Raw genomic sequence first — 15,436 nt, 5'->3', positions numbered from 1 at the left:
TGTATCCGGTAAAAAGTAAAAGAAAAGCTATAGTCCTTTGCATTGGAAGAGAGTGTTGAGCTGTAACAATATAAGTGGGTGAGCTACGTGAGACTGAATTTTACCACAATTCTTTTGATTAAATTTTGTAGATCAGAATCTCAGCTAGTGAGCCTGTTTGTTATGGAATGAAAATGGCCAAGAATAGAAGCCTTTGCTTTCTTTCTTTTCCTTTTTTGTTAATTCTTATTTCTTTTCATCTAGCTGCCTCGGTCATTATGATTCCTTCAGACACGATGAATGTTCGAATTTATTTGGTTGATTTGAGGTTTTGATTTATGGAAGTTCGGTTGTTATTTGATCGGCAACAATAGGCTGTATGCAATGTAAATTTCAGTAAAGTATGGTAAAATTTAATGGTATTATGAAGATGTTAAATTATGCTTTTAATTTAATACTAATAATTATCACGAAGAATTTATAAAATATATATTAAAGCCTAATAAGTTAGTTAGGACAAGTCTAAGTCTAATATGAAGTGAAGTTTGGCTCTTTATTTGGCTAAAGTGTGATGGAGATTTGTCAGAGAATTAATTATTTGAATCAAATTAAGTGAATGATTTGAGGTGAAATTCATTATTTGACATCTAATTAACTGTCAATTTGTATTTTGGGTAAAATTTTGAGCATAATTTCATGTGAAGTTCACAATCACAACCAAAATTAAGCGCCAACAAATTTGAGTGTTAATTTATTGTTGAGATATACTTTAGAGTATGATTTGAGGTGAAGTTCACTCTGGCATCCCTAATTGAGTGCCAATTATTGGTTTGGATCAAATCTAAAGTATTACTTCACCTGAGGTTTACCTTTATACCTGAAATTAAGTGCCAATTAGTTGTAGTTATTAAGATCAAGTATAGCGCATCATTTCATATTATTTTCACTCTTGCACCTCTACTTGAATGTCAATTAGTGATGTGCATCACTTTATGTGAAGTTCACTTTTGCACACAAAATAAGTATCAAATTAGTGATTAAGGTCAAGTTTAAAACATTACTTAATGTTATTTTGACACTTGTATCTTAAATTAAGGGTCAATCAGTGTTTTGCATCAAATGTAGAACGTTAATGATATGAAGTTGATATCTGCAGGAAAGAGCTAGTTCAAGTGATGGAATAATTAATTGTACAAATTAATTTATAACAAAAGAATTTAATAAATTGGTTCATAATTTTTTAAAATGTTGGAGAAGTTAGTTTTTAATAAAATAAATAGAAATATTAGTTATTTTAATTTAACAATTTCAGACAATTTAATCATATTATTTTTTTAAAAGAATTAATCATAGTTATCAAATCTAGTTTGATCCAATCGGTTCGATGAAAAATCTAATTACTTGATTACTTAATTGGACTGAGCCACTTTTTCGAATTGCTTAAACATTAGACCTGCAAAAAACCAATTCGATCCATTCGAATTTAAGCAAATCCAGTGATCCGGCCGATTTTCATGATCTATACTAGGTCATGCTTAGTTTTTTTTTTTTTTAAAGGATTAAGTACGATTTTGGTCTTTAAAGTGGGTTGAAAATTTTGTTCGTCCCCAACCTTTTTTTGTATTTGAATTCATTCCTAAAATTTAACATGGTTTTAAAATTGCCCCTCGGACCAAAATATCTTTCCCCTTCTTCACCAAAATTCTCATTTTCTATTCTTCTTTTTCTTCTTCTCCATCACATCATCATCTCTTCATCTTTTTTCTTCTTCTTCATCAACAACAACAAAAAAACAATGTAATAAACATAAAAAAAAAACAGAAACAAAAATGAAAAAACAAATCTGTATAATCTCCATCACTATCTCTCTCAACTCCAAAAAACAACAACAATAAAAGGAACAGAAGTAACCAGAAGCATCAACAACAAAATGGATAATGGAATCAGAATCAAAAGAGAAAAAATAGAAGTAGAAGAACCATGAAAGTAAAATGAAATTAAAATCAAAACAATAATAGAATCAAAATCAGAAATAATGTAATTAATAAAATCAACAAATTCACAAATAAAAAAATTCAACAATATAATTAACAAAAGAAACAGAAGAATCAACAATATAATTAACAAAATCAACAATTAGAAGCAGAATTGGAACCCTAGGGAGGACCAGTGGCGAGGATGCAAAGCACAGCAGCGAGGACATGAAGCACAACGGCGAGTGACGAGGAGCAGCGGTGACCAACAAAGAGGAGGAGCAGAAACGGCGAGTGGCGTGCGATGTCCACCCTCGCAAATCTGCTGGCATCGACGTCGAACACTAGCGTCCACGTCTGTCCATCCCTCGCCCTTCCCCCTTCTTTTTTTTTATAATTTTTTTATTAGGGGTATTTTAGTCAAAAATTTTAAGATTTAGGTCAAAAAGATGATCTTGAAACTAAGTTAAATTTTAGAGACGATTTTGTATGCAAAAAAAGGTTGAGAACAAAAAAAAAATTGGTTTATATCATAAAAACCAAAATCGTACTTAACCCTTTTTTAAATTTTGAAAACGACGTCGTTTTCTAGTAAAGGAGAGGCAAAACCCTAATCTGCACAATGAATGTCTCCTTCCCAAGGTTCTGAAAATTAGTTCGAACCGGTCGAATCACAAACCGATAAAAATAACGATTCGGTCATATGCAAAAATCGAAGAATTAGAAAACCGGCATTAGACTGTCAAACCAGTCAAGAACTGTCGGTTGAACCGTACCGAGACTTGGCCGGTTTTTTTAATTTTATCAAAAGCGCCACCGTTTCGATAGCTGATGCCCCAAGCCCCTAACCATTACCCAACCAACCGTAACTCCATCACTCCACAGTCCACACAACGGCGCAGCACACAGTCCCTCCCATCACCCTAGAGCTCGTGCTTCCGTCCAGCCGCCGGACTGCTCCCGCGCCGTCGCAAGTTGTAGTCGAAGCCACCTTCGCCATCGTGCAGCTACCGTTTCCGCTTTGGAAGCAAGCACCGTCGCCAGGCTCGCCTCCTGCCTCCGTCGCGCAGCCTGTTCCACCGGTTAGCTCTGTTCCCCCTCTTGCTCAGGATCTGCTCTGCTCTGTTCTTGTCGAAGACTGTTTCCATAAGTGACCAGGCCACTGCTCTTGTCGAAGCCGGAGTGCCGGTTATTCGCTTGGCCGCCGGAGAACCTGATTTCGATACACCTGCCGTCATAGATGAGGTGAATTCTCATTTTATTTTTGTGTGAATTGTACTTTATTGCTGCATCTTTCTGCTTTTGATTTAGGTGTATGATAATGAAATTATGATCATGTGAATGTTTGATTAAAGTGTGGTGAATATGGTAGGCTGGGATTAATGGTATTCGCGAAGGATACACACGGTACACCCCTAATGCCGGAAAATTTGAATTGCGCAGAGCGATTTGTCATAAGTTGACGGGTTAGCTAATTTATGCACTTCAAGTGTTTGTGTTTTGGTTACTTTGGCTAATTTTTTTTTACTGATTTTTTGAGATGGGGGCTTATGTGGCTTTTGACAATTTTCCTGAATTTTTATTGCAGAGGAGAATGGAATTACATATACTCCTGATCAGATTGTGGTAAGCAATGGAGCAAAGCAGAGTATTGCTCAGGCAGTACTTGGAGTTTGTTCACCCGGCGATGAGGTATGTAATGGCTCTTTACCTTACTTGCGAAGATATTAGGCTAGTTAAAGAAAAATGGTGAGTGTGCTTTAAATTTGTGCTGAAATACATGGTTAGGGGAAAAAATTGACTTCAACCATTGATTATGAAAGCATCAATTTGGTTGTATTTTAATAAGATAATGTGGCTTTGGTTGATGACATTTGTTTTAAATTTGGAAGATATTTTAAGATTTATAGTAGACTATAATTAATTAATTATGTTTTAGGATGTTTATTTATAATTTATTAATTATTTTATTTTAAAACGGTTTTTTCAGTTGAACCACGATTAGATTGGTTGGACCAATGAACTAGTGACTAGAATGGTTTGATGACCGGTCCGGTTCTCAGAACCTTGCTCCTTCCTCTTCCTCAGTGTCTCAGTCTCGTCAGTCGCACTCTCGCACTCAAGCTCTCGTCTCCGGTCTCTCTCACAGCCTCCGGTCTCGCATTCAAGCTCGTCATCGCTCTCAGTCTCCTCATCGTCTCTCAGTCAGCGCGCGCCTTCCCTGCACTTGTCATCGCCGGTGGCAGAAGCAGCACGTCCTGGGACTGGATGTCATTGTCGTATTCTTGCTTCGAGCCTCGCGTCAGCTTCCTCCTTATTAGAATTAATAGTTAGTATTAGAATGATATTTACCAAGCTATGCCAGGTGTACAAATGATGAATTAGTTAAGCTACTACTTGTATTGCTGTACATATATATATACCAACACCAACTCAATGAGAATGAGGTCTTTCATTTTTTTTTTTCCAAAATTAAGTTCAATATGGTATCAGATGGAATGAAATTTCACTAACCTTCCTTTCGCAACGCCACATTCTACGATCCCTTCCCTTCCGCAACGCCGCGTTTCTTTCCCCAATTTTTTTTGAGAAAACCTCTTCTCAATTTTCAATTTCCGATTCCCAATTTCACAAACCTCTTTCTCCTTTTGTTTCCAATTCCCGGTTCGTTTCCCAATTTTCTGTTCAAGATCCATGGATGTTCCTCGATCGATGGAAGCCCCTCAATCGGTAAGATTCTCTGTTCAAGATCCTTACGCACTACAACCTGGTGATCATTCTGGTTTGGTGTTGACCTCTCAACCATTACAAGAAGATAACTATGCATCTTGGAGTCGGTCAATTCGCCTAGCGTTAAGTGGAAAGAGAAAATTAGGATTCATAGATGGATCCATCACTAAACCAGATTCAACAATCGACCCTGTGCTTGCTGAATCGTGGCAATGCACGAATGATATGGTTACAACTTGGCTTCTAAACTCTATTTCAAAGGATATTGCTGCTAGTGTGATCTATGCTGGTTCTGCAGCTTTGTTATGGCAAGACCTAGAAACAAGATTCTCTCAAAGCAACGGTCCAAGAATTTTTGAGCTGAAAAAGGCTTTAGTTACCCTAACTCAAGGTAATCTCTCTGTTTCTCAGTACTTTACCAAATTAAAAATAATTTGGGAAGAACTCAACACATTTCGGCCGCTTGCAATGTGCACATGTGGAGGAGCAAAAGCCTTCCAATCTCATCTTGATCAAGAACACGTCTTGTTCTTTCTAATGGGCTTGAATGATTCCTTCTCCAACATAAGAGGTCAAATTCTGTTATCGGACCCCCTTCCACCTATCTTGAAGATTTTCTCTTTGGTTCTTCAAGAAGAGCGACAACGCGCTATTGGCATGGCAAATTCTATTGTGATACCTCAACAAGTCGCTTTTGCCGTGAAGCCCGCTCCTGCAGCACACCTAGGCCAGCCAGCGAATCAATACAGAGAAAAAGGAAAGCGAGACCGCCCGCTCTGCACCCACTGTGGTCTACTTGGTCACACACAAGATAAATGCTATAAGCTCCATGGATATCCACCAGGGTACAGTCAGAACAAGCAAAGGAATCAGGTGAATCATGTTGCTGAAACAATATCTGAGCAAGAGAAGGAGCATATAGCTGACAAAGACTCTGGGTTTTCTCTCACAGCATCCCAGTACCAACAACTCATGAGTCTATTGCAATCTCAACCAACTCTTTCCACTAATGACAATCCTGAGATATGTGCAGGTGAAATTTTCTCAACTAGTTACTTGGATCCAAATCTTGGTATTGATTTGTGAAAAAATACACAAATGTATATATAGATGCAAATCAAAATGAAGAAAATGTTGGTCAAGCTTCAAATTTGTCCTATGAGGATATAGATGTCGAGATTTCCCCGTTGTGTTATTTTTTGCTCTCTCTTGTTCATTTAAATTGAGAAAATATTTTGTACCAATGGCTAGTTTATTATCTCTTTATACATTATTAGTTATGTCTAAAAATTGATACTTGATTGTTAGTAATATGTTTGTGAACATATGCATTTTAATTTTTAAGTTTTAACTTTTGGTTTTAATTTTATTTTTATAATTTTATATTTTTATTTAATTATGACCGGATCAACCAGGCGAATCAGTGACCCACTGATTGAACCAGTGAGCCGATGACCTAGTTGTAATTATCGGTTTGGTTCTGATAACTATGGAATTAATGACTAAAATGTTATTTTTATAAAAATGTAGGAATAAGTTTGGGTTATATTTTAAAATATCATAATTAATTTACAAATGAAGTCTAATTAGTCTCTTATTCTCTTTCGCTGTTCTTCTTCTTCACCTCTTAAGCCTCACATGGTGGTTAGAGCACTGAACTTCATCTTCCATTCATGCCCTCCTCCTCTCCGCTTTTCCTCCTCCTTCTGTTGCTCCCCCGCATTCCTCCCTCCGCAGCTTCTCTCCTCCGATTATGGCGGCCGCAGGATGCCGTTTTGCATGGCACAAAAGGCTTCTGGGGACGTGTTTGGGAGCATAATCGATGTGCCTCTTCATTTTCCGTCCATCCAAACACGCCCCATTTTGTTCATAATATGCTTGACCTTAACTCCGAACTGAAGCAACTTGTGAAATGTTGTCAACTGCATAAAGCAAGGCAAATGTTTGATAAAATGCCTCACAGAGATGAGGTTTCATGGACCACAATAATAGCTGGTTATGTCAATTCTTCATACCCTTTTGAAGCGTTGATCTTGTTCTTAAATTTGTGGATCCAGCCTGGTCTTCAAAAAGACCAGTTTATGATTAGTATTGCACTCAAGGCTTGTGCTCTTGGCATGAACATATATTTCGGGGAATCACTGCATGGATTTTCTGTGAAGTCAAGTTTGGTAGACTCGGTATTTGTCAGCAGTTCACTAGTGGACATGTATATGAAAGTAGGCAAAGTAGAGCATGGTTGCAAAGTCTTCGAAGAAATGGAAACCCGAAATGTGGTATCGTGGACGTCCATTATTGCGGGGCTTGTTCATGGTGGTTATAGTATAGAGGGATTATTGTACTTCTCTGAAATGTGGAGATCAAAAGTGGGTTGTGATTCATATGCATTCGCCATCGCTTTGAAAGCATCTGCTGATTCGAATTCTTTAGATTGTGGGAAAGCTATTCACACACAAACAATAAAACAAGGGTTTGATGAGAGCTTGTTTGTGATTAACACCCTTGCTTCCATGTATAATAAATGTGGAAAACCAAGTTATGTCATGAGATTGTTCCAAAAAATGAGGATGCCAGATGTAGTTTCATGGACAACCCTTATTACAACATATGTGCAGATGGGAGAAGAAGAGAATGCAGTGGATGCATTTAGAAGGATGAGAAAATCAGGGGTTAGTGCCAATCAATACACTTTTGCAGCAGTAATTTCTGCATGTGCGAATCTTGTTGTTAAAGAATGGGGCCAGCAGATACATGGCCATGTATTGCATCTAGGTCTGGTGGATGCCTTGTCAGTGTCGAATTCCCTCATTACACTTTATTCGAAATGTGGGATGTTAACTTCGGCTTCAATGGTGTTTTGTAGTATGGCTATAAAAGATATTATTTCTTGGAGCACTATAATTGCGGTTTATTCTCAAGCAGGTTATGCAAAAGAAGCTTTTGACTATCTATCATGGATGAGAAGGGAAGGGCCAAAACCGAATGAATTTGCTCTTGCTAGCTTGCTTAGTGTGAGTGGAAGCATGGCGCTTCTTGAGCCTGGGAAGCAGGTGCATGCTCATGTCCTATGCATTGGCCTGGATCATGAAGCAATGGTTCATAGTGCACTAATTAGTATGTATTCAAAATGTGGGAGTCTAAAAGAAGCTTCTAAAGTATTTGATGGGACTAAAACTAATGACATTATATCATGGACAGCCATGATCAATGGGTATGCTGAACATGGATGCAGCCAAAAGGCAATTCATTTATTCGAGAAGATTCCCAGTATTGGTTTAAAACCGGACTATGTGACTTTCATTGGGGTTTTGACAGCTTGTAGCCATGCTGGATTGGTTGATCAAGGTTTCCACTACTTTATGTCAATGATTGACGAGTATCGGATCAGTCCTTCAAAAGAGCACTATGGTTGCATGATTGATCTTCTATGCAGAGCAGGAAGATTGAGTGAAGCTGAGCTTATGATACGAAGCATGCCTTTCAGTAGTGATGATGTTGTGTGGTCTACCTTACTTAGAGCATGTAGGGTTCATGGGGACGTTGACAGAGGAAGACGAGCAGCAGAAAAAATACTTTCTTTGGATCCGAATTCTGCAGGAACTCACATCACCCTGGCTAACATATATGCTGCCAAGGGGAGATGGGAGGAAGTTGCGTACATAAGGAAGCTAATGAAGTCAAAGGGGGTAATAAAAGAGCCAGGTTGGTCTTGGATAAATGTCAATGATCACTTACATTCATTTGTGTCTGCAGATCAGTCTCATCCGCAGAGCGAAGATATCATAGCCATTCTAAAACTACTAAGTTCAAGAAGAGGAGACTCTTTGCTGGAAACATGCTCAAGTGAAGATGTTGAAGATTAGCAACAGGCTAAATTTTCTATCATTGTGCTTGTGCTACAATCACAATTTTTCCATTAGCATTCATTACATTACATAGATTTCAAATGATTGTTGGGAATTGGTTGCCTAACTGCAATCACATGAACACTCAAAATCCAGCTTATACCAGGTTTCTATGGAATTTGAAACTGAGACGTCATTTAAATGACTTCAAAGATATTTTGAGGGATGAAAGAAATTAATCAAGAGGTAATTTTTCATTGATGAAAACAGCATATGCTTTCCGTCTTCCTGTAAATATTAGTTTTGCTTCTTGTGAATTTATGCATTCTTTTTATTTGTACAGTACCCTTAGATCACTCGCTGTGAAATGTATTGTTGAATAACTTGGCTGGTGATCCATAATAAAAAAAGAAAAAAATGTTCTATTCATGTGTTACCATTTGCAGGAATACTATCAATACTAGAATCAAGCTTTACTAGTTAACTTCGCCTCAAAACCCTTCTTTCTTCGGCACAGGTATGCATTCCCTCATGCATTATTGATAAATTAGCTTTCTATTGTTGGCATGGAATAAGTTTATGCATATAACGTCAGAAACTAATTTTTCTATTGATGCAATGAGTCTAGAAATTAACTAACGTGATTCGAGATATGCAGGGGACTGAAGAGAATAGCAAAGTTGGCTTTTACACAAACCACATTCACAATTTTGAACTAATATTCCAATTAAGGTGAATTCTATGGTGTCTATTACTTGGTACCTAAATTTTAACTAACTTGTTCTTTTATAGTAAATTTTAAATATTTAAAAATTATTTACTTCTATACTTGTAAAATTAAATGTTAATTTTTAACTTTTTTTTTGGCAAATTAAGCATCACTTTTTAGGCATTATAACAATCACCTCCAATTTAATAAGAATTCTTTACGGAGATAGTGGGTTGCCTCCTTGTATGTATGAAGTTTGTGTGTTGTGGGTAAAAAACATAGTTCATCTAGGTTTATTTTGATGTGTACTATTTTTTTTATTGTTTTTTGTTTTTTTTTTTTTGTTTTTGCGAAAGCAGCTTTGGAGCAACGGTTGTAATTATCAAGTGTAACTTCAAGGTCATGGTTCAAGCCGTGAAAACAGCCACCAATATAATTATCAAGTTAGGTTGTGTACATTACACCGGTTGGTGCGGTCCTTCCGTAGACCCGGAATGCATGTACACCAAACTGTTTTTTTTTTCTCCTTTTTCTTTGCCATGAATATACCCTGTAGAGCATCATAAACTACAACATGCTTATTTTACTGCTTTATAAACTAGGGATGGCAATTTTCTTTGGCAGGGCAGGTATCGGCAGGGATTTACCCATCAGGGGACGGATAACGGGGGATTTTTCTATTTGTGGGAATGGAGAACGAGTACCCCTTAAATAAATTCCTGTCTTTTGGGTACCCGTATATTGGATTTGAATCCTTTAAAGTTTAAATTTTATTTTAGAGAGTAAAGTATGATCTTCTACTCTTGAATAATTTCTCTTTCATATTTATTATTAGTCCCACTTATGAAATTAATGGTGAGAGATCACTTTCTAAAGTGAAATTCAAATTTTAGAGGATCCAAATTCCTGTATATTACCATTTATGTAAAATGACTAAATTATCCCTTATATATATATACACGGAGAAACCCATTTTTTCACGTGCAATCATCTTAGTGAAAATTTTCTCTACCTCATTTACTATCCCCTCTTTACATAACCCATCAATAATCGTATTGCACATCATTACATCAAAGCTTAATTGGTTTTTTCTCCAATATATGCATCAATTCAATTGCAATTCTTGTTTGATCTATCTTATAGCGAGCATTGGTTAAGGTCTCATGAAATTCCGAAGCTAACTTAATCTTGTCCGTAATGCACTTAAATAATCATGGCTTGAGTATCGAACTAAATTTGTCAATTCAATCGGATTAACTAAAAGTTGAGCATTTAGAGTCTGTCTTAGTAAAAAAAATGAATTGATATTCCGTCGGTCAAAAAATAGTAAAATTGGTCAAAAACTAATGAACCAAATCAACCGATCCAAGATTTTACTAGATAATCAATTAAAATTTATTTTTCTTAAAAGTATATATTTTTTGTAAAAAAAAATGTATTATTTTATTATACTTAATTCAACTTTAATTAAAGTTTTAAATTTTTAAACTTCTAACCATTTAAATTTAATAACCATTTTGAGAACCTTGTCAATAATCATAGACAGGGACATTATAGACTCTTAAGTGATCCAATCCAATACAGAATCCATATGCCACCCGTTCATATTTCAACATTTTTATAAATAACCTTATGCATTATATCATCCATTAAATAATATCACATACTCCACAAATCCAAAATATGCCTTATAAATTCTTATCTCCGGAGCCCCATACTAATTTGAGCATAAGAATCATTACATATATTTTTTCTACTTAACCTAACAAGTCTCATGATATATATAGTCACATTATATGGTGCTCTATACTCACGCGGAGTTTAATTTATTATATATCTTTGTGTTTTGTTTGGACACCAATAGTGGCTATGTATGTTACCCATATCATAAAAAGAATCAAAGCCTTTGCATAGTTTAATAGTAAAAGTGGATAAGCTTTGCCTCCACTTGTGTATTTTAATAAGTATGATGAAAAGGACCCAAAATTTCAAGTGTAAAAAAAAGTTAAACTAAATAAAACACAAATATTATTACTCATAAAAAAGAAGGCATGCCTTTGCCATATTTGCAAGAATCCAAAAGTATAGGCTTCACTTGCACTCTTCTTCCCACACATTTTCCAAGTATGATGCTCAAAAGTCACATTATTAACCACTTCTATATACACTGTTATAATTATAATATACACATTCATATTCAATTATTCCTAGTTGTTACATAAATTTTCCCAAGCATTATTATAAGCACCTACTACTATTCCTTTTATCCATCACTTTTTGTTTTGGAGTTGGTTGAGGATTAGGACTAGAATTTGGTTTTGAGGGTCAAATAGAATACCAAAGAAATCAGTGACACACTAGAGTAGTGCTAGTAATGATGAAATTTCAGAAACCTTTTGTAAAAGCTTACTAGGTAGGGACCATTTTTTTTTATTTATTTAATTTCTCTTTTCCTTTACCAGCTCCTTGAGCTGCACGTATAATAGAAGCATCATTCTCAAACAAATTTGTCATTTTATAGTTTGGTTTTTTTTTTTCATACTCATTCAAAATGTTGTGTTTCCTTTTTCTTCCTTATCTTACGGAGATAAAATAAAAGCCTATGAAATTAAATTAAATTAAATAGAGTGGTCTATGGAGACAAGGTTTTGTAGCAATCACACACACTATGACTAAAGCCAAACCATTTTTTTCTTCTCACCTTCATCTATTGTTGAATTTTGTGATTTTGTCCATTTCAATTTTCAAACACCTATAAATAGTAAATACGTAATTTTTTTTAGATATTGACCAAATTTTGATATAATATTCAGTTATTAAATTTATGGTGTTTTTAAAATTTTAAAAATAAGAGAATACATTTTGTGTATTGTATATTTAATATTAAAATATATAATATGTTTTTTGTGTACTGTATATTTAAATATTAAAAGTAGAATATATCTCTTGCGAATTATATTATTTTTAAAATTAAAAAAAATTATTATAAAATCTAATAATTAAGTGTTACACGAGAATTTATTCAATATCTAAAAAAATTAACCCTATAAATATCGTGATTGCATATCTATCATAATATAATATTTTGAAACAAAAATTATAGAGGTTTGACATTAATCCTTCTAGTAGGAAGATATAATTTGAGATTCTTTGAATGTTATAAAAGTAATTATAGATTATTCATAAAAAATGCTTTTTTATAATAAAAATTAAACTCACATTTTCCATGATTCAATTGTATTGACTTTTTCTCTATGCAATAAACATAAAATTGCTAAAAGACTTAATACTTCCCTAAAAGTAATGCAAATTAGGTCAAATTAAATTAACTAAAATTCTTTGGTAATAAAACTAATAAACCAATGAACTTAAAAATAATTAAAAAAAATCCTAAATTCTAGATGTGAAGTTCATTACAATAATAGCAACAATTTGTGCAAATGAAATTGTGAATTGTGAATTGAGGAAGGACCCACATGGAAGCTGGTGTGGAAAGGTTTGAGGCCACCATGGGAGACATGTGGCTCCATAGAGGCTAGCATGTGAGTTTGTATGAAAATTAAAAAATAAAAAATAAAAAATAAAAGAAATATACAAGTTATGAATGGTGGTGGGGGATATTCTTGCTTTTGCACCACAAGGACAAAAAGGTGTATTTGAAGAATAAATAAATAAATAAATAAGAATCAATGTGTTACAAATATCATGATTATAAGAAATGGCTTTACACAACTGGTCAAATAGAACAGGTTCATTCCCACATAAGTACATAAAGATAAGTCTTAACTCTTAACCACCACAAAGGGGAATAAAAAAATATTAGGCTTTTTAATAGGGCTTAGCTCATTTCATTTCCAATTCCACTTGTGTTATAATAATAATAATCTATATCAAATTTCAACGGTACACTTATTATGGGCATCAAGCCTCATTCCCATATCTTGTTTCTTTAAATAGCATAGGTTCTGTGTGAAAGGGTTATATACTACTAAATAATAATATAATTGTTATCACTAATATTAAAATAGTTTAATTATTTTGTTAATCTTTATAGTTTCATCAAATTTACAATTAAGTTTTTTATATCTTTTAATTAAATATCTACAATATTTTTAATTTTATAATTAAGTGTTTTTCATGTCAAAATATTAAAATTAACAAAATATTTTTTTCAAAAAATATATAATCAAAGATCTAATTAAGTTCTTAATTGTTAATAACTTTAATTTGTGGATATATATTTAATTAATTTTAATTTTTTCTACTAAAAAATATCTAATTATAAAATTAAAAATAATGTAAAAATTTAATAAAAAATATAAAAATTTAATTATAAATTTAATAAAACTATAAAAATCAGCAAAATAATTAAACTTACTATTAAAATTCAACTAAAAAGAATATAAAAGCATGCTAGTATATATATACATTAGAAAAGTAGTTATCACATGTACTAAGAATATTAATATTTTATTAATTTTTATTATAAAATATATACATAATTAATATTAATGTTCTTAAAACTCATAAAAATTTTCCTATATATTAATCATTTAAATTCATTAATGAGTATTTTTCCTTTTCCATGTTCTTTTTATAGTCAGTGAAGCATTTGATTACACTTTAGAACATGTAGGTTCTCTGACAAAGGCACAAATGCATTTAAAATGCAATGGTTTATTGGAAAAATAGGATGGCTCTATTTTCATTGGAATCTCCATTCTGTACCCAATTATCTTGTCTATGTTCCAAATCTTGCTCGTACTTGTTGATCAATAAAAGCTAATCAATCAAACAATTTTCTTTTGGGAAATCCAAAAAGGAACTGTGTATCTCAGATTTATGTTATCTCTCAAGTCTTAGAGTGTGTTTGGCAAACACGTTGATGAAGAAAGAAGTGCGTTTGAGCTTCTTGAAAGTTTCACTTTTATGTTTGTCAATTTTTTTCTTTCTAAACGCAGAAACGATTCTGCCTCTAAACCACGTTGAGAAGAAGCTAAAATTTGTAGCTTCTGCGTTTCACGTTCATGGTTGCTGATTACTTTTAGAAAATTAGGTGAAAATTTTTTTTCTTTTTTACTAACCTTATCCTTTATTTTCTTCTATAAGAAGGATACCAATAACTATAAGCTTCACTGTGTAGTTCTTTCTACTTTTTCATAGTTCTTTCTTCTATTTTTTTCCATCAAAATCGTTCATATTTGTTTCAATCACTAGTAAATTGAATATTTTAATTTTTTATTATTTTTAGTATTCATTTTCATATTTTAATTTTTAGTATTATGATTTATGATGTTATGTTTTTATCTGAGTTTTTTTGATCATTTTCTATACTATTTTTTATATGTATATTTTTTATGATTTTTTTTTTACTTTGTTTATATGATTTTTTATTTATTTTATTGTATTTTTTTATTCATATGATAAATATTGTTGATTTTTTTATATTTTATAGTGCTATAATTTTTCAGGTATTTTATTAATTTTTATGATTTTTTTATTATTTTTTTTGTTCATATGAATTCTTTTTTTTTCTATCTTTTACTACATTGTATTTATATTGTGTATGAAATTTTTTTATTTATTTTATTTATATGTATTTTATTTAGTTTTTATTGTATTTTTTTGTTCATATGATATATGTGGTTGATTTTATGAAATTTTTATTATTTTTTAATCTGTATTATTTTTTTTTATTTTTTGATATACTCTATCTTTGTTTTATATTAATTTTTTTATTTTTTATTTTGACTTTGTAAAATTTGTAATTGTAATTAATATATACTAAGTTTATTATCCAAATTTTGTATAATATAAACTATGATTCTATAAAAAAGGACAAAATAAATAAAAAATTAATTATAAGTAACAATAGAGCCATAAATAACGAAAATTTATAGTTCAAAATAATACTAAATTAAAGAGTACGGATAATATTAGAAAAAGTATAGAATATTTTTTTTGTTTAACATTATAAAATTTATAGTACTCTCTTTCATAATTTTTTTATTATATTTATTTATTTATATAATAAATATTTTTTATATTATTTTTGTTATGTTATGTTTTTGCATGTATATAAAAAAATAAATTGATGTCTCTTTTAGTACTTTTTCATCTAAAAGTGATTTTGAATAGTATAATCCAAACAACATTTATTTTGCTATAATCAATTTTGATACAAATATTGCCAAACATAA

The 15,436-nt window shown here is 32.5% G+C and overlaps 1 protein-coding gene and 1 long non-coding RNA gene across 2 annotated transcripts; both read left to right on the top strand.

Annotated features, from left to right (window-relative positions):
* The first annotated feature begins 2,823 nt into the window (after window positions 1–2,823).
* On the top strand, window positions 2,824–4,362 carry LOC130946488 (uncharacterized). Its single transcript, XR_009072285.1, has 4 exons — window positions 2,824–3,197; window positions 3,325–3,418; window positions 3,541–3,644; window positions 3,943–4,362. It is a non-coding gene; the product is annotated as an uncharacterized LOC130946488 (long non-coding RNA).
* A 1,993-nt stretch (window positions 4,363–6,355) lies between these two features.
* Window positions 6,356–10,160, top strand: LOC130946190 (putative pentatricopeptide repeat-containing protein At3g47840). The gene is made up of 4 exons (XM_057874864.1): window positions 6,356–8,773; window positions 8,974–9,044; window positions 9,186–9,259; window positions 9,596–10,160. Exon 1 carries the CDS (start codon window positions 6,356–6,358, stop codon window positions 8,543–8,545), a length of 2,190 nt encoding a protein of 729 aa, XP_057730847.1. The 3' UTR covers window positions 8,546–8,773; window positions 8,974–9,044; window positions 9,186–9,259; window positions 9,596–10,160.
* The last annotated feature ends 5,276 nt before the right edge of the window (window positions 10,161–15,436 follow it).

The sequence above is a fragment of the Arachis stenosperma genome, chromosome 8, assembly GCF_014773155.1.
Source record: "Arachis stenosperma cultivar V10309 chromosome 8, arast.V10309.gnm1.PFL2, whole genome shotgun sequence".
Classification (NCBI taxonomy): Eukaryota; Viridiplantae; Streptophyta; class Magnoliopsida; order Fabales; family Fabaceae; genus Arachis; species Arachis stenosperma.
This window is presented reverse-complemented; position numbering and strand designations above follow the sequence as displayed.

Bases quoted from the DNA above. Each gene is read 5' to 3' on its own strand.
- LOC130946190 (XM_057874864.1), top strand. From the start codon at position 6,356: ATGCCCTCCTCCTCTCCGCTTTTCCTCCTCCTTCTGTTGCTCCCCCGC.